The sequence below is a fragment of the Hyperolius riggenbachi genome, chromosome 1, assembly GCF_040937935.1.
Source record: "Hyperolius riggenbachi isolate aHypRig1 chromosome 1, aHypRig1.pri, whole genome shotgun sequence".
NCBI lineage: Eukaryota > Metazoa > Chordata > Amphibia > Anura > Hyperoliidae > Hyperolius > Hyperolius riggenbachi.
The window spans coordinates 592,176,702-592,200,744 of record NC_090646.1 but is presented as its reverse complement, the minus strand read 5'-3'; the positions used below and the strand labels follow the sequence as shown (position 1 = coordinate 592,200,744).

The 24,043-nt window shown below is 44.4% G+C and overlaps 1 protein-coding gene across 2 annotated transcripts in view; it reads right to left on the bottom strand.

Annotated features, from left to right (window-relative positions):
• Positions 1-22,736, bottom strand: part of PLPP1 (phospholipid phosphatase 1) — a 147,457-nt gene extending 124,721 nt beyond the window's left edge. The window contains exon 1 of one of the 2 annotated variants that reach the window (XM_068249226.1): positions 21,760-22,736. In XM_068249226.1, coding sequence (XP_068105327.1) covers positions 21,760-21,817 — 58 coding nt within the window. In that variant the 5' untranslated portion in view covers positions 21,818-22,736. The remainder of the gene's footprint in view (positions 1-21,759) is intronic. The other variant, XM_068249235.1, reaches the window with a different exon arrangement.
• Positions 22,737-24,043: the final 1,307 nt, after the last annotated feature.

The following is a 24,043-nucleotide window of genomic DNA, read 5'->3' as shown; positions in this document are numbered from 1 at the left end:
AAGTAATTGAGATCAGTCTGGTAAAAGTTATAAAGCCATTTCTAAAGCTTTGGGACTCCAGCGAACCACAGTGAGAGCCATTATCCACAAATGGCAAAAACATGGAACAGTGATGAACCTTACCAGGAGTGGCCGGCCGACCAAAATGACCCCAAGAGCACAGAGAAAAAAACTCATCCGAGAGGCCACAAAAGACCCCAGGACAACATCTAAAGAACTGCAGGCCTCACTTGCCTCTATTAAGGTCAGTGTTCACGACTCCACCATAAGAAAGAGACTGGGCAAAAACGGCCTGCATGGCAGATATCCAAGGCGCAAACCACTTTTAAGCAAAAACAACATTAAGGCTTGTCTCAATTTTGCTAAAAAGCATCTCAATGATTGCCAGGACTTTTGGGAAAATACCTTGTGGACCGACGAGACAAAAGTTGAACTTTTTGGAAGGTGCGTGTCCCGTTACATCTGGCGTAGAAGTAACACAGCATTTCAGCAAAAGAACATCATACCAACAGTAAAATATGGTAGTGGTAGTGTGATGGTCTGGGGTTGTTTTGCTGCTTCAGGACCTGGAAGGCTTGCTGTGATAGATGGAACCATGAATTCTACTGTGTACCAAAAAATCCTGAAGGAGAATCCACCTCTAAATGGCTGAAGAAAAACAAAATGAGGACTTTGGAGTGGCCTAGTCAAAGTCCTGACCTGAATCCTATTGAGATGTTGTGGCATGACCTTAAAAAGGCGGATAAAGCTGAATTACAAAAATTCTGCAAAGATGAGTGGGCCAAAATTCCTCCAGAGCGCTGTAAAAGACTCATTGCAAGTTATCGCAAATGCTTGATTGCAGTTATTGCTGCTAAGGATGGCCCAACCAGTTAATAGGTTCAGGGGGCAATTTCTTTTTCACACAGGGCCATGTAGGTTTTGAGGGTTTTTTTTCTCACTAAATAATAAAACAAACATCATTTAAAACCGCATTTTGTGTTCAATTATGTTATCTTTGACTAATAGTTAACGGTTTTTGATGAGCAGAAACATTTAAGTGTGACAAACATGCAAAAGAAATCAGGAAGGGGCAAATAGTTTTTCACATCACTGTAATTGGTAAACACATGATGCTAACAATAGGTCTGCTTTCATGAAAGTAGGAAGTAAAAACACTGCAGATTTATACCAGCTGTAACAAAGAAAGGTTATTATGCTGTTGCGGATCTTTTAGAACAGAGAGGAAGTTCTGAGTTCAGGTCTGCTTTAACAGCCAGTTTCAGCAAGACTTGCTGTCTCTACTCTCTGGGGAGATATTCCCCTTATGTCCTATCCAGACACCAGCCGACAGGCACTCTCCACCACATGTGGATTTCATGCAAGAAGCATATTACATCTGACAGCCACCTAATAAAGTTTTTCTTGCATGCAGAAAACTAAAAAGATAAAGAATAAAGAAAAAACAAAACCCTTTATACTGGGGTCCATCCTTAAAGAGAATCTGTACTCTGAAATTCTTACAATAAAAAGCATACCATTCTATTCATTATGTGCTCCTGGTCCCCTCTGTGCTGTTTCTGCCATTCTCTGCTGCAAACCTGGCTTGTAATTGCCAGTTTTAGGCAGTGTTTACAAACAAACTAACCAGCTTCTAATAGGCTCAGCTAAGCAGAGTGTGTTAGTCACACAGAGCCTGCAGGGGGTGTGTACAGCTTCTAGCTAATCACAAGCAGCCCTGCACATTCCAGTCTGACTGCCTCAGCCTGACTGTGCCGACTATAGAGAGAAGATTAGATCATATAACAGAGATAACACAGCTACTGTGCAATTAGGAAAAGCTGCAGTAAGCCAGACCACATTAGAAAAGGCATAGGAACTTATAGCATAGAAGAAATAAAGATAAACAATTTGTTACAGAGTCTCTTTAACTAACCTTTATCCAGAGGACTCCCAGGTCTGCATACAACCAGTCACACTGGAAACACCCAGGAAAAAGTGACAATAATAATAACAAGACAACACCTTATTTATCTTTAAAGTCGAAACTCTCCCACATGCGGGAATTTAATGGCCACAATAAAAACCAGCCTGACGAGGTATAATTCAAATCGGTACAATAATTGGGTTGAGCGCTAACCCATAGACATAGAAACTAATCAGGAGCTCCATAGCTGGATGATTTACATGTCTCATTGGCTGCCTCAGATGCTGCACTGTACACATCAGTGCTACGGATTGTTTTGTGTGATTTTCTGTAGCAACGACACTGCAATCCTCAGGGTTTCTCTGCAGGAGCAATCGTTCTGCTGGAAATATACGATGAGATTTTTCAGCAGATTTACTGTCTGATAGTTTGTGGGGGTTTTTTCTGACCAATTTCCATTTACTTCTATGAGAAACCGATTAGAACAACAAATCAAAAATAATCTATCGAACCATCTATCTGCCAAAAAAAGTCATGGAGTATTCCCAGCATTAAAGAGAACCTGAACTGAAAATAAAAAGTCAAAATAACCATACACCTCATACTTCCTCCTGTGTAGTCTACTCCTCAATCTCTTTCTCCTCTCCTTCTTCCTGTTTGTCCACTGTGATCAATGGAACTCAGTCTTCCGTTCTAAAAATGGCTATTACCCCATAACAGCTTCCTGGTCAGTACACTGTTAAACTGTAATATCACCCACTTGAGCCATAGGGAAACCTGGACATTACCTTGCACATTCAGTTGTAGCTGACAGCTGCTGATATATAACTGACAGCAACTGGTATATTTCAGTTCTGACAAAATATCAGAACTGGAAGGGATCACTGCAAGTAGAAAATGGTGAATCTCTGAGAGGAACGAACGGCGAGGTTAGTATGTAATATCCATTTTCAGCTACTTCCTGTTTATTTTAAATATTACTCGCTTCAGGTTCCCCTTAAAGTCTGATACACACCATAAAATGTCCCATCAGACTGGTTGGCTGGATTATTCCCAACCATTTCAATCATTGTTCGATCACTTCTATACAAAACTGATCACAAAAATTATTGGAAATCAGATCTGACCTGTTGGAAATCGATTCAGCCAGCCTGACAGGAAATTGTATGGTGTGTACCAGGCATTAGGATAAAGCATCCAACATATACTGTTTTGGGCTGAGGCAACCAGGAGTTAACTTACCCGGGGCTTCTAATGGTCTTCTGCAGACATCCTGTGCCCGCGCAGCTACTCACCAATGCTCCGGTCTTATCCCCTCCCTCCGACGTCACCAGGAGTGTATGCTCCTGGTGAGGTCAGTGGGAGCGAGGACACGGCCGCGCAGGCACAGTGGTTTTCCGACTTTAAAGTCGCAAATTCCAGAAGTGAACCTGAGGTGGGGACCGGAGCATTGGTGAGTGGCTGCACGGGCACAGGACGTCTGCAGGGGACCATTATAAGCACCGAGTAAGTTCAACTCTTTTCCCCCCTACAGTAGTCCTTTAACATTTGCTGCAAATGTGTATGAACTTTTAAGGTATGTACACAGAAATCAGTGTCACCTGTAAGCATCGAGTTGGATCCTAAGGACGACACTGCAGACAAGAGCTATGCAGACCCTTTGGACAGGCATATGCGAGTGGCATGTATGGTTTCTATGGAGATGGAGGAGGGACCACAGGATGATGCAAGGCGAAGTGGCCTCCAGTAGGTGGAGCAAGGTGGGGAACAATGTGCTTGATTGGTGACGATCTGGCATAGATTCCTAGTCAAGATAGGCCTGAACAGCCACCTCTGCCGAGTTCCATCTAGCTTGTGGAAAAGGCTTCACACAGGTTTGTGTGTATGTACAGCCGCCCATGACTGCCACTCCACAAAGGATTCACCCAGCAGATCAACTTGGCCAAGCAGTGGCCAACTTATTTGAGCACACTGCTCCCCTACGTGACATCGCAGGCGCCACTCAGTCATATCCCTACCCCCCCCCCCTGCACATAGCAACAGAACATGTTGTCAAGTACACAGCTGATAAGTCTGTACAGGCCAGCCAAGCGATGTTGCTCAAAGGGATTGGGTCATGAGCCCAGACAGAAGACATCCATTAAAGGTTTGTATGCACCTTTAGACTAAGCCAAGGCTAACCCATCAGCAGGTTGTAATCTCAACCCAAAAAAAAAAAAAAAAAAAAAAAAAAAAAAAAAAAAAAAAAAAAACCCCAACCACGATCTTCCTGGTTAATTACTGTAAAACAGGACAGTTGTGGCTGGACTGGCATTGTCCCCAAGAGTACATTGAGGGGATTCAGTTTCAAGCCACATACTGGGGTAACTAAGTGGAAAAACTTTCAAGGAAGTAAGCTTTGGGGAGGCTGACATTCTCTAATTTGAAGTTGCAGATCATCCTTGGAAAATGGACAATTTGTCTATATGACCATCTTTGTCCAATTTTTCTCACAATATGGGCAGCAGCAGCAGCTGCTTCAGAACTACTCGAGGATGCAAGTAGTTCTGAAGGCTGTCCAAGGAGTACCAAGACCTAGCAGGTCAAGTAACGTCAACTGGAGAGGACACAGGAACAATGGGAAAGAGCGAGGCCCGGGAAGGCTCAATGCTCTCCAGAGCCTTCCCTCTACTCAGGCAAATTTGTGAGCTCTTCCCACCTAATTTTGAGCTCTTTAAAACTTGCTAGGTGCTGAAAAGTTAATGTCTCTAACTGACTCAGCAGAAGAATTCCCAGCACAGTAAGCATTAGTGGGAGATTTGAGAATTGCAAGAGAGCTCATTGTGCAGCTGCTTAGCAGTGAAAGGCTCCTTACTGCCGCTGCCCAGCTGTGAAGTCTCCCATGTACAGGACAGAAGCTGCACTCAGGTCTTCTCTCTGCAATAAATCCTCACTCAGAGGACAGAGCTGGAGGAGAATTGTATCAATGTGGCCCTGAATGACCTGGCTCCCGTATTCTATTTCCAGGGCCTGGGATTAGGGATAAACACACTTCTGCTCTTCCTAGCATTTAACACCTCCAGCAGTTTTTAGATAGCATTTTTCTTTTCTGAGTATAATGAAGCCTCTCATTTAACTCCCCCTCTCCGGAGCTCAGAATATACTTTTCTAAAGTGAGGCTCTTAGATCAGGCAGGCCTGGAAAATCATACAGGCTGCGGCCTAAGTGATGTTTACAGCAACGCTCACGGAGGCATAAGTAGCAATGTAGCTCCAAACTCGTCAATTGTACCGCAGATATCTGGAGGTAGAAACCATCAAGCAACCATCAGGGCTCTCTGCCAGAAAATTGGTTGGGAATCACTAGTATCCTGGGTAAAGATTAGGCTTAAAGGAAAACTTAAGTCAAATAAAAAAAATGACATTTACTCACCTGGGGCATCCCTCAGCACCCCGAAGCTGGATGGTGCCCTCGCAGCCCCGCTCCGATCGTCCTGTCCCCGCCGGCGGCTACTTCCGGTTCGGCGACAGCCGCCGACAGGCTGGGAACGCGGCTGATTTTCCGCGTTCCCAGCCGCTGCTATCACCCTCTATGCTGCTATAGCGTATATATAGACGCTATAGCAGCATAGAGGGTGATAGCAGCGGCTGGGAACGCGGAAAATCAGCCGCGTTCCCAGCCTGTCGGCGGCTGTCGCCGAACCGGAAGTAGCCGCCGGCGGGGACAGGACGATCGGAGCGGGGCTGCGAGGGCACCATCCAGCTTCGGGGTGCTGAGGGATGCCCCAGGTGAGTAAATGTCATTTTTTTTTTTGACTTAAGTTTTCCTTTAAGGAGGAACTTTAACCCAGGATTGAATTTCCTCGCAATCAGTAGTGGATAAATCCTTTCACATGAAAAATCTTTTCCTTTTCTCAAAATCGGGGAGGTTTGTGTGGTTGATATTGTGGTGAGAACAGTGTGATGTCATGACCATGGTCCTGACAGTTTGCGGTCTGTGAACCTCACAGCAATGTGGGAAATAACGCCTTTTTTCAACTACCATGCAAGCAATATTTCCCTCTGTGCATAGAACTCTTAGTAATAAACATTCTGTACAGATCACCTGGCAGGACTGAAGATGTCACCACCAGTGATATATTTCAGAATGTAAATCAAAGGAAAGGAATTTTTTGTGTGTTTTTTACAATGAGCAAACACATGCTAGAAATAAAAAAAAAAAAAAAAAAAAAAAAAGTTTTGAATCAGGATGATACCATTTATTGGCTAACTTAGAGATGGATAAACCGTGAGCTTTCGACTTATAAAAAGCCTTCGTCGGACTGGTTCCTTTTTTGTGTGGGTGTTTTGCTCCATGTTTAGAGGAACAGACTACACTGTTCAGTCTAAACAAGCTGCATCTGACAAATAGGAAGTCAGCACTGCAATCTAACCAGCCAGGTAATATGAAAAAAATATGAAGAATGCAAAATTGGTTTCTGAGCAATGCACTAACCCAGGGGTCCCCAAACGTTTTGAGTCGAGGGCCGGGTCAACATACTTTAGACTGCTGGGGGGCCGGAGTATACAAAAAATGATGTAGAAGTCTTTGCAGGCCAGACATTGAAGCATACCCAGGTGACAACCTGCAGTCCAATTGGACAGCAGTGTCACCTGATGTGGAATGTGATTGGAAACCAGCAAAGTACTGCTTACAGGCTTTATTCTATATGCGGACCACCAATATTTAAAGATGAGGCTGACCGCATCTATAATACATTTTGTGAGTGGGGGGCCAGTAAAAAAAGCCTCAGGGGGCCACATTCGGCCCGCGGGCCTTAGTTTGAAGACCACTACACTAACCTCATTGTACAGTATATATTCCACCCAGCAGGCATAAAATAAAACACATCCTGAGCTAGGGCTTTACACAAGACCTCATGCTGAATGTATATTCCAGGAAGGGTAGAGAGTAACCTGAAGCCTATTTCTCACCCTTTCCAATGCTTAGGAATGTGTCATGACAGATGACAAGGGAAACGATCACTTCCCCCTCTCCTCTTGTCACAATAGAGAAAAGGGCAGAGGGGAGGAGCTCTTTCCACCACACACATTACACAAATGTAATCCAGACACACCAAGGATTAGGCAAGCAGCAAATAAAACAAAAGCTTTGCCCTCCTCATGTGGTTCCTATACAGGGTTCAGCCTGCCAGGCGTCCCACAGAGCAAGCCTGAGCACATTATCCAGCTTATGTGCAACTCTGGAGTCTCCAAATACCACCACCTTCAACCGGGACCCCCCTCAGCCTCTCCCCAGTGCACAAATCACTGCAATCTTCACATCTGTCAGCAGGCTGGAGATACAAGGCCACCAAATATGATGTCACACAGCACAATGGGGCTTTTCACAACTGCCAGAGACAACAAGTGTCACGAAAACAAACACACATTTTCCTACATAAACAAGATGAGAATTCAGGATACAACTTTTAAAAGGTACCTATACATCTAGCGACTTGGCGGCTGCACGATGTCGGGCTGTCGTGGTCGATGGGGTGCGCGGTGGTAATGGCGAGCGATATCGGGACGAGCAACAAACGAGACTACACCCCCGGCACTGTTCCCCCAGTGTATAACTGCACATGTATGAGTGCATTTATACATTACCGGTCCTGTGTCATGGTGCCAGTTTGTCTTCCAAATTCGCTGCTCTTCTGTTAGCCCTGGCGGCGTGTATAGGGATGCTGGAAGAGCAGCAGATTGGGAAGATGCGCGACACAGCACAGGTAATGTATAAATGCACATTTATAAACTGGGGTAACAGTCGAGGTGGCGAATGCAACGGACTCGGACGATTCCGAGAGATTTCTTGATTAAATTGATTAGGAATCGGCCTATGGTGTATGGGCTGCTGACAGATCTCTCTCTAATCAGATTCAGAGAGTTTTGTCTCTAGGTGGAATCTGCCCATCATCATTAGCTGTATGGCTACCTTTACAGTATTGCCCAACACTGACCTTTGTGGCTGCACACACCTTGACTGGAATACATGTAATCCCTGATCAGTGTACAGTAATACATTCCTTGGCTTACAGCTGATACACACTACTGATTAATCAGGATGATCGGAACGCCAACAGTACTGCTAGCACAGCAAGGACAAGCATGCCCTCACATTTACTACTCAGAAATAATGCTGATCTGGTATGAATCTGCCAACTGGCACCAAAAGCAGCATTGAATGCAGAGACCTTGACACTACATATCGGAGCACACTGCAGTGCGGTTTAAAGCACATCTGAGGAGAGAGAGAGTGATAGCAACTGAAAAAGTTTCCTTTTCAACAATGCAGATTACCCGGGTGTAGTGGTCATAAAAATCGAGAGCTTATTGGACCTGTTGGCAATTATTGATTTGACGGGAAGTGCATGGTGTCCCCAGTCCTAATACTTTTGGCCCCAGACCATCATAAAAATCGAGAGCTTATTGGACCTGTTGGCAATTATTGATTTGACGGGAAGTGCATGGTGTCCCCAGTCCTAATACTTTTGGCCCCAGACCATCATAAAAATCGAGAGCTTATTGGACCTGTTGGCAATTATTGATTTGACGGGAAGTGCATGGTGTCCCCAGTCCTAATACTTTTGGCCCCAGACCATGAACAAGAATGCCAATCCACCCCTGCCCCATGACTATGCATTTATACTTTACTTGTCACACTGTCCTTCAAGTGGCTACCAGCATGTGGGATGCGTGTGTGACGTCTACAAAATAACCCATTTCTTCATGTATGCAATACTCATGCAAGAATTTGGCCAAATCTAAAAATATTGTTCTTAAATATTTTGAAGCCAAAGGAAAGTGTCAGACCAGTATCAATGTATGTATTGCAAAATAAATAATAAAAAAAAAAAAAGCAAGAGATGACTGCTAAAATGACAGCAGATGCGGGCAGAAGAATGCATTTGTATAACTTGTGAGTGGCTGTAGAGGCCTGAGAATGGGAGCACAGCACCCTCAGGATATTGACGAGGCTGTCTTGCGGTGTCTATTCAGCAGAGGATGTGGTGCTCACGTGCAGCACAGCAGCACACACTCCTGTCACTGTACTGAAACTGTAGATGCCTCACACTTGCTCATACAACCTAATTTAGAACAAAGTTAGATTGGACTTGTGCAAGTATGTCTGATCCTGGAGAGTACTGGTGGCTAAATATACAGCATGCATGGGAACCTGACAGCTGACAGTCCTTAGATTCCCCTCTGAACAGCTATTCAGCTGGGTCATTTCATTATTAATCTCTGCCGACACAAGGAATCTATTTATAGTCTAGGTGAATCTAACATGGTGTGCGTGGCATGTATTAAACGCTGGCTTCAACCAGGGCGGTGGTGTGGCATAGAAGTTACACAGCGTAGTAAAGACATCACTGGCTTTCCCCAGGGGTGAGAGACAGCAGACACATAAAACAGCTAAAAACATTTTAAAATAATAAGGTTGCATAGAAGGGTGTGAGCCAAGGAACCTCAAATAATTAAAACCCATCTACAAGCGCAAATCTAAAAATATCATTTAATAGCTTGATAATCAAAGGGCTGAAAGAGGAACTGCGGTAAAAATAACATAATTAATAAAAATAATAATTTCTAATTCAGTGTTTGCCCATTGTAAAAGCTTTCCTCTCCCTGATTTACATTCTGCAATTTATCACTGGTGGTGACATCTTTAGTTCTGCCAGGTGATCTGTACGGAATGTTTGTTTACTGCGAGTTCAATGCACAGAGGCAGAAATGCTTGATTGGCAGTGGGAAAAAGCTTTCCCACAATGCAACGAAGTCCACAGAAAGCAAACTGTAGGGGGTAAGCCCTGACATTACACTGTACACCCATACAGATGTCCCTGATCTATTTGAGAAAAGGTAAACATTTCTGCAAGGGGGAAGGTGCAGTCTGAATCTGACGGAGAATACTGCAGCCTACAGCATAGTCTGGTGCAAGAAATGGCCAGCGCCTGGCTCCCTTTGTCAATTATAATGGGAACTTATGGGCCTAAATTTGGGATGGGGAGGAGAAGGATTACTAGCTAGAAAACACTGCTAGGACTTGGAGGGGGGGGGGGGGGGGGGGTAATACAAGATGGAGACAACTTGTAGTGAGAGGTATATGGAGGCTTCCATATCCATTTCCTTTTAATACCAGTTACCTCACATCTTGCTAGTCTATTTGGCTGCAGTAGTGTCTAAATCACACCAGAAACATGCATGCAGCTAATCTTGTCAGAGACACCCGATCTGCTGCATTCTTGTTCAGGGTCTGTGGCTTAAAGTATTAGAGGCAGAGGATCAGCAGGACAGCAAGGGGACAGGTATTTCTTTAAATGAAAGGATATGGCAGTCTCCATATACACCTCTCACTACAGTTGCCCTTTAAACTACAAAATTTAGGAGGAGTTCTTGGCAGTAAAGTCACTGGTCAGACAAGGGCAAAGACTAGTCACACAGGTATTTTGCTCATTAAACCAAAATCAGGTAAAGTCCAGTGTGAGAGCCGCTATTTCACAACACAATGGCCATGACTTGTAGTTTCCAGGACACAGAAGCCATAAAACATCCCTATCAGCTGTGATAAGGCAATGACAGGACAGCATGTGAGGAGAGAGTTCAATAGCCAAGATTAGTCTTCTGCATGTGAGCAAACTAGACTTCTAATGATATGATTCACCGTCAGGTGGCCTTATGGGAACACACCCGTATTTCACCCTCACCAGGAACGCTGCTTCACAGGGCGTCACAAGTTATCATAAAGGCTAAAAATAAACAGAATATTTCTGGAATTGGCTTTGTAGAAACAAGAGCCTGCTTCCGCTGATTGAGCTCAGGAAAGGGAAAGGAAGTGAACGTGCCGTAAATGTAAATTTCCCTTTTATAAGACCAAGTAAATAAACCAAGCCGCCCTTCAGACATTTTTGTCTGGGCTTGTCTGTAGGCAGCATGACCTGGAGGTTATGGGGAGACACCAGGGCCCATATGCAATTCACTTTTTCACTTGAGTTTTCTCCTAGGTGATATTTAAAAATATCTCCTAGGAGAAAACAAGTAAAAACTCAAGATGGGGACACTTGAGGAACAGCTGAGCATAAAATTGACGGGGAGGGACCAGGAAAACTTCAGGGGGCTGGAAGAAGCCCCAGGTAAGTAAATGGGCATTTTTTCTTACTTTATGTTTACTTTAACGTGCAAGGTCATCAGAGACAGCAGCATCTGATAGTCACACTAATGTGCTGCAGTGTACCACCATACACTTTTGTGGATGAAACACAGAGCACTGTACATCTCAAAACAGAGCCAAGTCATACCTACAAATCACTGGGCCATATAGTAAAATATGTGAGGTCTTCAGCCCCAGTGGCACGACAATAGGGGATATAGAGGTATGACTGCACCAGGACCCCTGGACCTGAGCGGCCCACATAGAGCCCTTCTCCAGTCGCTACATTGCCTCTTTATTGGTGCTGTAGCACTTAAAATAACCTCTATATGTCTTAAAAAAATTATATATAATAACCTCTATATGTGATTTGAATAGTGCTAATCATTAACAAAGCATTCCTTTCCCTCTGTGTACACCGCTGTGACGCAGTAGCTGCCCTTTGAAAGCTGGTGATCTGCATTGTGATTATTACATACAATGCCTGGGGAAGGGACTGGGGAGTGTAACATTTGCACTGGGTCCCATGGCTTGGTAGTTATGCCACTGTCCATCCTTAGATACACAAGCAGCTCCCATCTCCTCACCCATAGATGTGTGAACATAGCAACGTGGAGTCACATGCAACATATATGGTCTGATGCGCTAGACGCTGGAAAAAGGTTGTTGCAATCTTATAAGCAATAACGTTGGAAGAATACCACCCATTAAATTAGCGGTATGCGTTACTGTGCTTGACACAAGCATTGCTATAGTAACACGGGTGTTAACCTGGTAACGGGCCGATAGGCAGCTGGATTCCCCTCCTTTACTCCACACCCCAGGAAACCCCCCCTCCCAAACCTCCCCGGATGTATAAATGCACATGGGCAGCAGGAAATTTGAAACTCACCTCGCTCCCAGAACTCCTGCATCGTGTCTCCATGGCAACAGGACGTTACATGACGACTTCAGGAAGCGCCAGCGTGTAATACGCTGGCATGCTCTGACATCACATCATGTGACTCCTGTTGCCATGGAGACAATGCAGGAGTTCTGTGAGCGAGGGGAGTTTCAAATTCCCCACATGCAATTTTACAGGGAGGGAGGAGTGGAATTTTAAGAATATGGCCCATGGTCCGCACAATGCGGCCCAGGCCGTGTAAACATTGACTAGGCCTGGTGTAGGTTCACTTTAATGGCCAGCTCAGCAGAGTGTAATGCAGAGTGTGTACATAGCTTTACACACATCATAGGCTGCAGAGTTCTACCAAATGGCAACAAGAAGGCAGCACCATTTCCTTTCTGTGAAGTTTCACAAAGTTCCTGAGGGACAGTGACTGCCACTAGTCCCATTTGGAGCTGAACGCATTACACTCTGGCAGAGCTGAATGCCCGTCTTCCTGTGTCTGCCTCCTGCACTGCTGTGACATTCTACAAATTCAGCCTCAAGGAACATGGGAACATCCTGGACAAGTGCAGTCTCAGTGCAAATGTAATGCTCCTTCACAAATCATTTATAGATTTAATTATAGAGCCGGAGCCTTAGAAGACCTCAGGGCACTACACTTGAAAAGACCTGCAAAGTCTGGAAACCTGGCCGCTCTGTAATTGGAGCCAATTCACTCACAGGCTGCTCTTAACCCTTCTACTGCTCTCTGGCTAACTGGCATCTCCAAAGCCAATGCCAGTGACTCAGCCAAGCCATTACACCTTAGTGCTGCACATATGAAGTTTACTGTGTAGACTGTAGACCAATGGACTAACCTGAGGAGGAAGGCATTGGCAATTTGACTCTGGCTGTTCCCGCATCCCTGCCTGACAGAGGGAAACCTTAAAGTGAACCTCAATTCTTGGACAGGAGAAAAACAGAGAAATGCACCCTGTATGTATTTAGAGAGTTAGCCTGTCTAATTCCCCTTCATCTTGTAATCACAAGTTGTAATTTGACCTCTCCCCTGTGTCAGCTCAGGAATCTCCTCTGTCATGGCAGAGCAGCTTATTGGTAAACATAGGTTGTTAATGTCTACTTCCATGAAAGCAGGAAGGAGACACTGCAGATTTATTGCAGGACTTGTATCAGATGCAAACTGTTTTTCTTTAAAGGTTACTATGATGTTGCTTATCTTTTAGAGCAGAGAGGAAGTTCTAAGTTCAGGTCCGCTTTAAAGCATTTGCTTCTCAAATACCAGTACAATGCAGGATCAGTCATTGTTTTCAGCAATATTATCAGGAGCAGACAGGGATAGGATCTCTTCAACAGAACATAGTAAATCCCTTCTGAACAGGTTCTCAATATACCATCTGATAAGCTTACTAAGAATAAAGTAAAGCCTAACTTTTATAGACAGCAATTACCCATAAACTGTTCTGATCCTAATAAAAGGTTTTAGCTGAACTTCAGCTGGACCCAATAAAAGGCACATGTTCTTATGCTGGGCACACACGGCTCGATTGTGCCGCTCGATTCCGCGCCCGATCTTTTTGCCCACTCGATTCTGCTGGCGATTCTCTTATCTTCCGCTCGTTTTTCTTATCTTTTCCCCATTGTCCTCCATGCAGAATCACGCGGCGAAACGATCGGGCGGGAGATCGGACATGTCGGAAATTATCTATCGAGCCATCTAAATGGCTCAGAATCGAGCCGTGTATTCCCAGCATTATGGGACAAGGGATAATCAGGTTGTAAACACAACGCTGCCTCTTTCAGCCCAATACCCCTTGCTAGGAATTTCCATGATCTGGTTTTCTTTTATGTTTTTTCTTCTTTAATGTAAATAGCTTAGATTCATTTGGTTGTTTTGTAGCCGTATTTACATGAACAGCAGGCTATGTTTATTTTTGCTGCTTCAGGGTATGCCAGCCTTCTGCTCCTCGTACTGGTCTCACGTTACCGCTGTGAATCTTATGCGGTCCGCCCTGACCAATAATGCAACATACTAGATTTACTGACTTTACAGGACAGACATATCACCTCCAGTATTATTATTGATTTACAAAGCACCAACATGCTGTGGTGCTGATGTGTACAGTATAACCTGTTACTCTCCCAATAGTCATAGGAAATGTAGTTACACTGTGTGATGATCACTTTTCTCCTCACTTCCTTTATGTAATCCTCTGCCCTTGTTGTAAATTGCCCCTCTCCACTCATAGTCCCTAACATGGTCAATTCCCACATCAGCACATGGACACTTTTATGAGGACTGTCGCAGGCAGAGATCGAGACTCAGTTTCTCGGGTGGCAGTTCACAGCCGAGCCTGTAGAGACGTGTTACTAGCCAGCAGGTTAGTGACGTGTATGTTGCTGCTATGCGCATGGCACATGACAGAGCAGCTGCCAGGAGGTGTGACAGAACAATGTTAAAATGTGATTGTCACCATAAAAATCTAATTTCAACAGCAACTGGCCTGAGTGTACTAAGTGATAAAGATGCTAATCCTGCTTTCAAAACTTTTTCTGCTGCTATCGTTTGGAGTTATCACATACCATTGGAGCACTGGGGGTCTTTTTGTCTAGAATAGATTCCTCCTCTTCCCTTTATTTCCCCCTCCTACTGGCATAAGACTGTGCACTTCCTAGTATAGACCTCGGTGGGAGTGTCTGAAGACTCTGGGAGGAGAGTGGGTAACGAATACACAATTAGCAAGAGGAGAAAAAAAAAAAAAAAAAAAAGAAGAAAAGCGAGGGAGGAAATGATGTCAGAAGGTCAACAAGATGGAAACTGTCTAGAATAGGATTCTCCGCTTTTCCTTTATAAAATTCACAGGAATGATAATGTGGACAGTGCAATACGTCTGTTATGTAAGTAGAACTAGTTATCTACTTATATATACACGTTTTGTTTTTTTTTTTATTTCTAGGTTAGCATGGGTGTCGCTTGGTTTTTAAACATCCAGCATGGCAGATTTTCAGGAAACCGCTGTGAGCTCCTCTCCACACACTTCATTCTCACTCGAAACAGTCACAGCCACTTTGACAGCTTACAGGACACCCGAAGCGAAAATAAACTAATGAAATAAACTATTGTATCTATATTCCATCTCCTAAAAATGACTTAAGATATTCCAGTTTTATGTTTAAATCTACTTTAAGTTTTAACAGTTTTATTATTTTTGCTCAATGACACATTCATTGAAGTATGCCAGAGCTAGAATCTATGAACTATTGACCCTTTTTATCGCTTTTCTGCTCTCAGAAGCCATTTTCTGCTAGGAAAGTGTTTTATAGTTGAAATTTCTTATCAATGAGGGTCACACTGTACTCACTTCCTTTCTGAGTCAGCCACTTGCATACCTGATATTTAACTCTTTCAGGCAGGGGAGAAAAAAAAAAAAAAAACACGAACAGCATAGTTATTAGTGTGCTAGACACTGTACATACGTATGTCTATCTCATCATGTTACATGTCACTTTGGGTATCCTTTAATCTAGCATATGTACGTAGTTTGAGGGCCCATTCACACTAGGGCGATTATCAGGCAATTCTCGCTAATCGCCAAAGCGCTAGCGCTTTTTAAAAGCGCTAGTGCTATTCTACCCTATGGCAGTGTTCTTACTGCCGCAATTGGTGCTGATCCCGGGGGATTAGCTCCAATCACAAACGCATTACCTGCAGCATTTTTGCAGCGATCTCAGTACAGTGCTTATAAAGCACTGACCACAATCCCAGAAGTGTCCAGTGACTTTTACTGCGCTAATTGTGGTAAAATCACTAGAGCAAAACTCTAGCACTAAGCGCTAGTGTTTTGCGCTTTTAGATTTAAAACGGGGCCTTAGGCTCATTCCACACTAGTCCAGTTCCAGATCGGATCAGTGTGAGAAGGATCAGCGTTTCTGAAAAACTGATCTGTTTGACACGAATGTGATCTGGATGTTTACGCACGTTCCGCGTGTCGATCGCGTCGGCTGCTCACCTGTCTCACCACCACCGCTCGTTCCTTCCACAGCCTGGAGGCCAGCAGAAGCATGGCTCTCCATAGGCTGCAACAGGCCAGTTATGCCTAGCAATAGGGAGAATTTTTATTGGTTTAACACGTTCAATGGAGAATCCCCATCTGTCGGCCTCCGGGCTCTTCAAAATGGACCGAGCGGCAGTGATAGACGGTGGGACGCGCGAGTATGACATTATGATGGCGATGAAATGCGGCCGAGGTGACTAGCCTAGTGAGAGTGGACTGTGTCCGTTCTCATAGGCTTGCATTGGATATGTTATCCTGTCCAGTTTAAAAAAAAAAAAGTGACTATTCTGGTCGAAAAAGACTGGTGGAAGGCGAGTAGCATGCATAGTCTGCAGCAATAGAAGGGCAACACGACTACTTCTGAATTTAATACAGGCGCATCAAAAAGCATATCCCAATGCACAAGACGGGCTTTGCAATGGATGGGCTTTAGCAGCAGGAGACCAACAGGAGTGCCTTCGGTATCCCGGAAAAAAGGAAAAGAAAAAAAAAAAAAAACCTTATGTGGGCCCTTGCCACCGTGCTTGGTCTCAAATTGGTTTGAGGATCATCAGAGTTTACCCAGCTTCCATGGCCAGCTCAGTCCCCTGACCTCAATCCTATTGAGAATATGTGGGACAAAGTGGAAAGAGCACTTCAAAGCTTGGAAACACCACCATCCAATCTGATCCAATTTAGAGCTGCCATTATGTCAGCATGGGCCAAAACGCCTCAGCAAAAGGTATCAGCATTATTATTTAGTATTTATATAGCATAAACATCTTTTGCAGTGCTGTGCAGAGTATATTGTCTTGTCAGTTAACTCAGAGGGGCTCACGATCTAATTCTTACCATAATCACAAGTCTATGTATGTATCATGTAGTGTATGTATCGTAGCCTAGGGCCAATTTACTTATCTGTATGTTTTTGGGATATGGAGGGAAACCTACCCAGACACGGGGAGAACATACAATCTCCTTGCAGATAGTGCCCTGGCTGGGATTTGAACCAGAAACCCAGCGCTGCAAGGCAAGAATGCTAATCACTACGCCGCTTTGCTGCCAAGCATCTTGTGGAGTCCATGTCAAGAAAAATATTGGCTGTTATCAATAACTAAAAGATGGGTAAACTCGTGATTTGTTTTGGTCACTCAGTGTACATAAATGCATTGCACAGACTGTCTCCTATCTACCCTTTTGTATTAGTGCTACAGACAGAGTTATTTTAAAAACTTAGGGGAAAAAAAAAATATACAACATTAAGGCTAGGTTCACAATGGGACGTTGCAAGTCAAAATTACAACGGAACAAAAAAAACAAAAAAAACACTTGCAAAGCAGCTTAACGCTACGATACCGCCGCATACAGTAGAGCATACAAAATCAATGGGACAATCGTTAGGTTTCAACTACTAGTAATACAAGTCAATTACCGTAAATGTCATAACACACAAAGCACTATCTTTATAAAACAGCCTGCCATCTTAAACAAATGCAACACCAAGTATCATTTCATGAACTTTTTACACCATTTAGCAAGTAACAAAATAATCAAATAACTGTTTCTTGTATTTAACCTTTGCATCCACATGGCTGGGTTTTGCTCTATGCAAGACCACCAAGGGACTGTTTATAGTGGCACTTGAGTAGGCAAGCTGGTCAACATTTTTGTAGAGTCCAGGCCAGAGAGTGCTTTCACATGGAAGGTTTTACACTAGGTCCTCTGTTAGACCAGTTTCCTGGATCAGATGGCCAAGGACCAATAAGCATGTAAAACAGACCCATGTTTTCCTATGGACCAAATAAAGTCAGTTTGCTTGTTGTTTTTTGTGCCAGTTTTGGGCTTGTCCTTTGCGCAACAGGCACTACTGACCTGCTTGTTTTTTTACAGATAGCTGATGCGTAGAGTACATATTGCGCCACCACCACAATCATTGGGTGTTGGGTTGTGCCGCTAATAGTTTTAAATCATCAGTAATTTAAATGGTCAATATTTTAATATGCTGTACCGGGCACCTATTCTAACCTTGTCCCTCCACTCTAAGTGCCTAAAAAGAGGAAACCACCCCCACCTAATGCCTCAGGGCCAGTTTCCACTAGTGCCGAATCTACTGCATTTACCCACAAGGGAGAGAGGCGGGGAAACGTTGGTTATCTTAATAACGTCTTTGCCGTCCAGATTAGTCCCGTGCAGATCCAGGCGGCATGCTGCAGGTTTCTGCACCACGCTCCTGAATCTCTACAGCTGTGCATGGCATAGCGATTCAGGCTGTAAGTGCCCAACACTAAACTAAATGGGCGCCCGATGCCCAAAACGACAGAGCATAACATAGCATCAGATAGACTACCAGCTCCAGCTTGGTCCACCAGAGTGTGCACATATACCAGTTTAAACCTGCCGGCAAGAGGATCGGCGCGGTCTATTCCTATGTAGCTGTCACTTAACAGCAGGTATTAAAGTCATTTACAGTTTATCTTATTCTGAGACAAATGTACAGTACATGCTAAATGTATGTGTACACATGTATTGTACATCATGATGCCCTTTTAAATCTGCTAGTTTACATATGGGGGGGGGGGGGGGGGCAGAAGTAAATATGTATGCACAGTCATGCTGAAGCAGCGTGCCGATTTTAATAATGCAGAGACATGAAACGCTGAACCTCCCCTGATACGGACATCTCCTGCTCAGATATCAGCACGCAGCAGCATGGAGGTTTCCTAAGCAGATAGAAACATAACCAGAAGCCCTGCAAAGTCATTGCCTATTACAAGAAGTAAGAAAAAAAAAATTCTGGAATTTACAAGAATACAAGTCAGTTGCAGTTGTAGCAGGGAAATATTAAACTACTAAGCTACTAACTCTCCCACATCACCATGGAGAAAAGCACACATGGCTTGGCTAAGCATCATGTACCGTACTGCGCTTACGGGATGGGAAAGGAGCCAAAGGTCTCCTTATGCAAAGGAAGGCATAAACAGATTAAAAAAGAATAAAAAAAATAGATGTGGATTGGGAGAGAAAATCTAATGTAATTAATTGCCATCTCCAAAAACAAAATAGGTTCTGAAGGACAAGAAACTCTTGGGCCTCATTAACACCTTAAATCAAAAACGCAAACATTTTGCGTTTGTGTGCTTCCCCCCCCCCCCCTCTCCCTTCACTGCGCGCTGCGTTTCTGGTAAAAGCGCTTTTCTAAGCACTTTCTAGAGTGAACTCTTTGACCCGGAAAAAATAAATACAATGTATTTATTCTTAAATATGCTCACGCAAATCGATGCACAAAGCCATTTTGTGAGCGTTTTGCATTTTTTCCTATACCTTCCACTGAGGCAAAAATTGCTTTAAAAATGGTACAGGTACCGCTTTGCTGAGCGGATCACAAACAAACCAGTCAGCTGTGAACTCTCTCACAGGGAATCATTGCACAAGCGTTTTTAGGGCGATTTTGAGAATTGCCTGCACTTAAAAAAAGGGCAAAAATACCCTTAGAGTGAACGAGCCCTTAGGGCCCATTTTCACTAAACCCGAATCCAGGCCGAAATCGCAGAGCTTTCCAGCATGCGAGCTACACAGGGCAACACCACCTATCTTTTCAACGGAGTGCCGTCCAGATCGCACTGCGGTGCAAATCTGCATGCAGCAGAACAGGAGCCGCGGCCAAATCAGAAACGTCCTCTTCCAGTAGAATAATCGTAGATATCAGGCTCAGTAGGATTGGAAAAAGAATCAGATGTCAGACAGATCGCGTGTCAAATAGTGTACCGGGCTCTGACTCAGACATTGGAGATCAGGGTTTGAATCTTGGCTCTTCAGTAAGCCAGCACTATTCAGCAAGGAGTACTTGGGCAAAACTTCTTAACACCGCAGGGTGTCCTATTTAAGTGTGCCCTTAGTGGCTGCAGCTCTCAAGCACTTTGAGCCCAACAGGATGAAAACCACTATACAAATGTTAGGATTTTATTTTATTTGAAGGGAAGAAAACATCCAAGTTGGATTTGCCTGGTTGATCACTAATGCTTTCAAAACTATGGCAACCCAAGATGAGAGGGGTATGGAGGCTGCCATATTAATTTCCTTTTTAAGAATATCAGTTGCCTGGCAGTCCGCCTGATCCTGCAACTCTAATGCTTTTAGCCATACCAGCCAGACCCCGAACAAGCATGCAGCAGCTCAGGGGTTTCAACTCAGACACTACTTATGCCAGAAGATCAAGATGGTTGCCAGGCAACTGGCATGGTTTACAAGGAAATAAATATGGCAGCCTCCATATCCCTTTCACCTCAGGTTCCCTTTAAAAGAACTGAACATTGGTTGGGAAGGGCACTTGAATTGTATCCAACCCACCCCCATCCCAAGCACACATGATGAGAATACAGTACACGGGTCGATTGTGCTGCTCAATTCTGCGCCCGATAATTTTGCCCGTTCAATACTCTTATCTTTTTTTTCAATTCACTTAAATGATACACCGAGCCGCAAAAATATCGAACGGTGATGGGACATGTCGGAATTATCTATCGAGCCATCTTAATGGCTCAATATCAAGCTGTGTATTCCCAGCATAAAAGTCTGCTTCAATCTTTAGATGGTAATCATCAAAGGTCCGCACCATCCAATATTCAAGTTTCTTTATTTATAGCTCTTGTAAAAAAGACATAGGTAAAAACAGGTCTGCATGATGATGACGCACATGCGTTTCGATCCTTCTTTCTCAAATCTCAAACTTGAATATTGGATGGTGCGGACCTTTGATGATTGCTGTGGATTCCCTGTGACTCCAGGGGTGGTCTCTGCACACCAAACCCATTGGTGCAACAACGCTGGTTTTGATCAATCTTTAGATGGTGACAGCAGGAGATCATAAGGATAACGTCATATCAAATGGCAAAGCTTCTAAATCCAAGACGGTTTACCTATAGTAAGGTGAACAATCACAAACCCCTGAATCACAACTATGCCGGACACACACACATCACAACTATGCCAGCCACATACAAGCCTCACCAAATTCTGAAGGCAACTAACATCTGCATCATCATCATCAAGGCTGCCATAATGTCTATTCCATACTTTGAAGACAGCCCCTATACTGAAAAATGGGAAAGGATTGTTCCAATCTATATGATATGAAAAGCCTCAGGACAATATTGAGTTATAAAGTGCTAAGGAAGTTCATAAAACTAATTTTCAGCAAAGAGGTTAAAGAACAGAATTGTCTGATGCACCAACTGATCACCTGACCTGCTTATTTCATACAGATCATGAACGGAGATGGTCAATGAGAAGCAATTCATTCTGGCTTGCATGCAAATTGTATGAAACTTGAAACTGGCACAGTTCTCATTGGGCCAGCACCATATAATTTGCATTAAATCTCTATGCATGCCAGCTGGAGTTATTTACCTCTCAGTAACCATCTAGTGTAAGGCATTGGACAACCAGCAAACAAATACCAAAGTGTAAGGCCAGTCCACTGGTTTATAATAAAGCATTCCAACAATCTGCATGAGCAAGAGCTGCTTGCTTCTATACTTCACCCTGACAAAAATCAAGAAAAGAAGAATCAAATTGAGGGGGGAGGTAGAGGTACTAGGTAGATTAGTATGCTATATAGTGCATGCAAAGCAGAAGCCACAGGTATGACACATGTAAGACAGAGAAGTATCATGTTACAGCCTTGGGCATGGTAATCCCTGGAAAGGAGCGGTGAGGATAGTGACAAAGGGAGACACATGCAGACATTGATCTTTGGAGACACATACCCAGCACTAAGCACACTATGTCCAGCACCACAAATGGGATCCGCGTCTTGTCAAACATTTTACTTCCAAAGCTTGCTGTCAGGCTCTAAAGAGAATTAAAGGGAGAACAAAATAGGGAATAATAACCAAGTCCAGGTCACTGCAAGAGTTCCAGAATTCTCATCTGAGTGACAGTGTTGAAGGTGAGGATCTCACAATAACAGTTTATTAGAAGGCTGAATGTTAGGCTCCCAGGTTAGAGACAGTGCCAGGTGCAGGACCTCTGGGATCTCACTGTGCCAGGATAGATAACTCAAGATGATGATAGTCCAGCTTCCTATAAAGATGTTGCAGCCACAGTCCTGGCCAGTTACATGAAAGTCCTGGGTGATGGGAGGATTTGGGCTTGTGACAATGAGATGCTCCTCAGTAGATAGTGGTGCAGAAGGGTGTGACAGTGTGCAGTGAGCCTTAGCAACCCAGGAGTGAACAGTCCAGACTACCAAAAAGAATCCTGACAGGCAGCCTACGGGTCTCAGGATAGGACATAAGCAGCAGCCACCACAGCCCCTGTGAATCTGTGCTCCCAAGTAAAGTGATCTGCCCCAGCAGCTAGTAAGTGATATCACCACAGTCTCTGTGCACCCAGTGAATGATCATCCGCTACAGCCCCCGCCTCCGCACCCTGTGAGGTAACCAGTCACCACAGCCCGAAATCCCTCCGTCTGGCTCCTGCCCGTCTGCCGCTACACGAGGAGCTCCTGAGTATTTTGTTGCTGGGCGGTAGAGGAGGGGCCGAGCTGATGACACTGCAGCCAACCAGAAGCCCCAAGCCTGCAGTGGAAGGGCGTGGCTCCACACCACATTCCTCACACAGGTGGTCGCGCGGGCACGCCGGGCAGACGGTCAACACGGCGGCAGTGCGGAGGAGCTCGCGGTGAGGGGGCGGGTCTCCAACCCTGCAGCATTTGTGGCGAATCACCACGACGACCAGTAATCTCACACAGCGACGGGCAGCATGCAGCGTTGAACGGGCGTGTCTAATCTTTAATGGGCGTGGTCTAGACCGTGAGACTGAAGCATACCATTCCTCCCTTTGCATCCATCTACCTGTATTGTCATTTGTGATGTCATTTATGTGCGACAGGAATGGAACCTACACGTGGATTGCTCACTGAGGACGCAGGATATAAAATCTGCTTAGTAGAGGGTAGGAAGGAGATCTGTCTACCTATCTCATTGCGGTAGAAGTGGAGATTTGATCTGAAGCTTGTATCTGCAGTCATTGGAGGCTGATCTGGATCTTTACACGGGGTTAATCAGGTTTGGAAATCATTGACAACTTGATAAATTGCTTCCAAATCTGATTCGCTCAGTGCAAAGTTCCAATGCTGCCCTTGCTCAATCTGGTCCATGTCATTTTCTACTGAGTTATAAACATTTTAGCCATTGATGCAATCAACATGAACTTGTATCCAGGGCTGTGGAGTCGGTCCAAAAATCCACCGACTCCGACTCCTCAGTTTAGGATTCCACCGACTCCGTGACTCCGACTCCTCTAATTTGCATATTACAATTTTGTTAAGTATGTAACATGAAATTCGTCTCTTAACTGCCAACGCTTAGGAATTTTACAAGACAACTGGAGTGAGAAGGATATGTAGACTACTATATTTATTCCCTTTAGACTAAAACTAGTCCTTGGTAAGAGTACTTGTAAAAGGTACAGACCGGAACAAAGAACATCTATCAGTCCCTAGGCAATGTGACTGTGGGTACATGTAAGAGTGATGTGCAGGTACTCTGCAGGGGAATGAGGAGATTGTAAACAGACAACACCTCTGTGTTCAATGTGCACAGCATTCTCAGTGGATTCCCTGCAGCTCTGTGGGGAGTGCATATGTAGATTATAGTACTACTGTGTAACAAAGTAAACCTGAGACAGATGAAATTAAAGTTTTATACATACCTGGGGCTTCCTCCAGCCGTCTTCAGGATAATCATTCCCTCGTTGTTCTCCTCCACCACCTAGATCTTCTGCTATGAGTCCAGGTACTTGAGCCAGTCGGGCGTAGTGCGCATGCACACACTCCGCCGCCAGGAGCATACTACACCTGTGCAGCACTATTGCGCAGGTGCAGAATGTTCCTGGCTGTGGGAGCGGCATGCGGCCGGACAGCGCTGACTGGCTGAATTACCAGGACTCATAGCAGAAGATCCAGGTGGTGGAGGACAGCGAGGGACTGATTAGCCTGAAGGGGGCTGGAGGAAGCCCCAGGTATGTATAAAACTTTACTTTTCATCC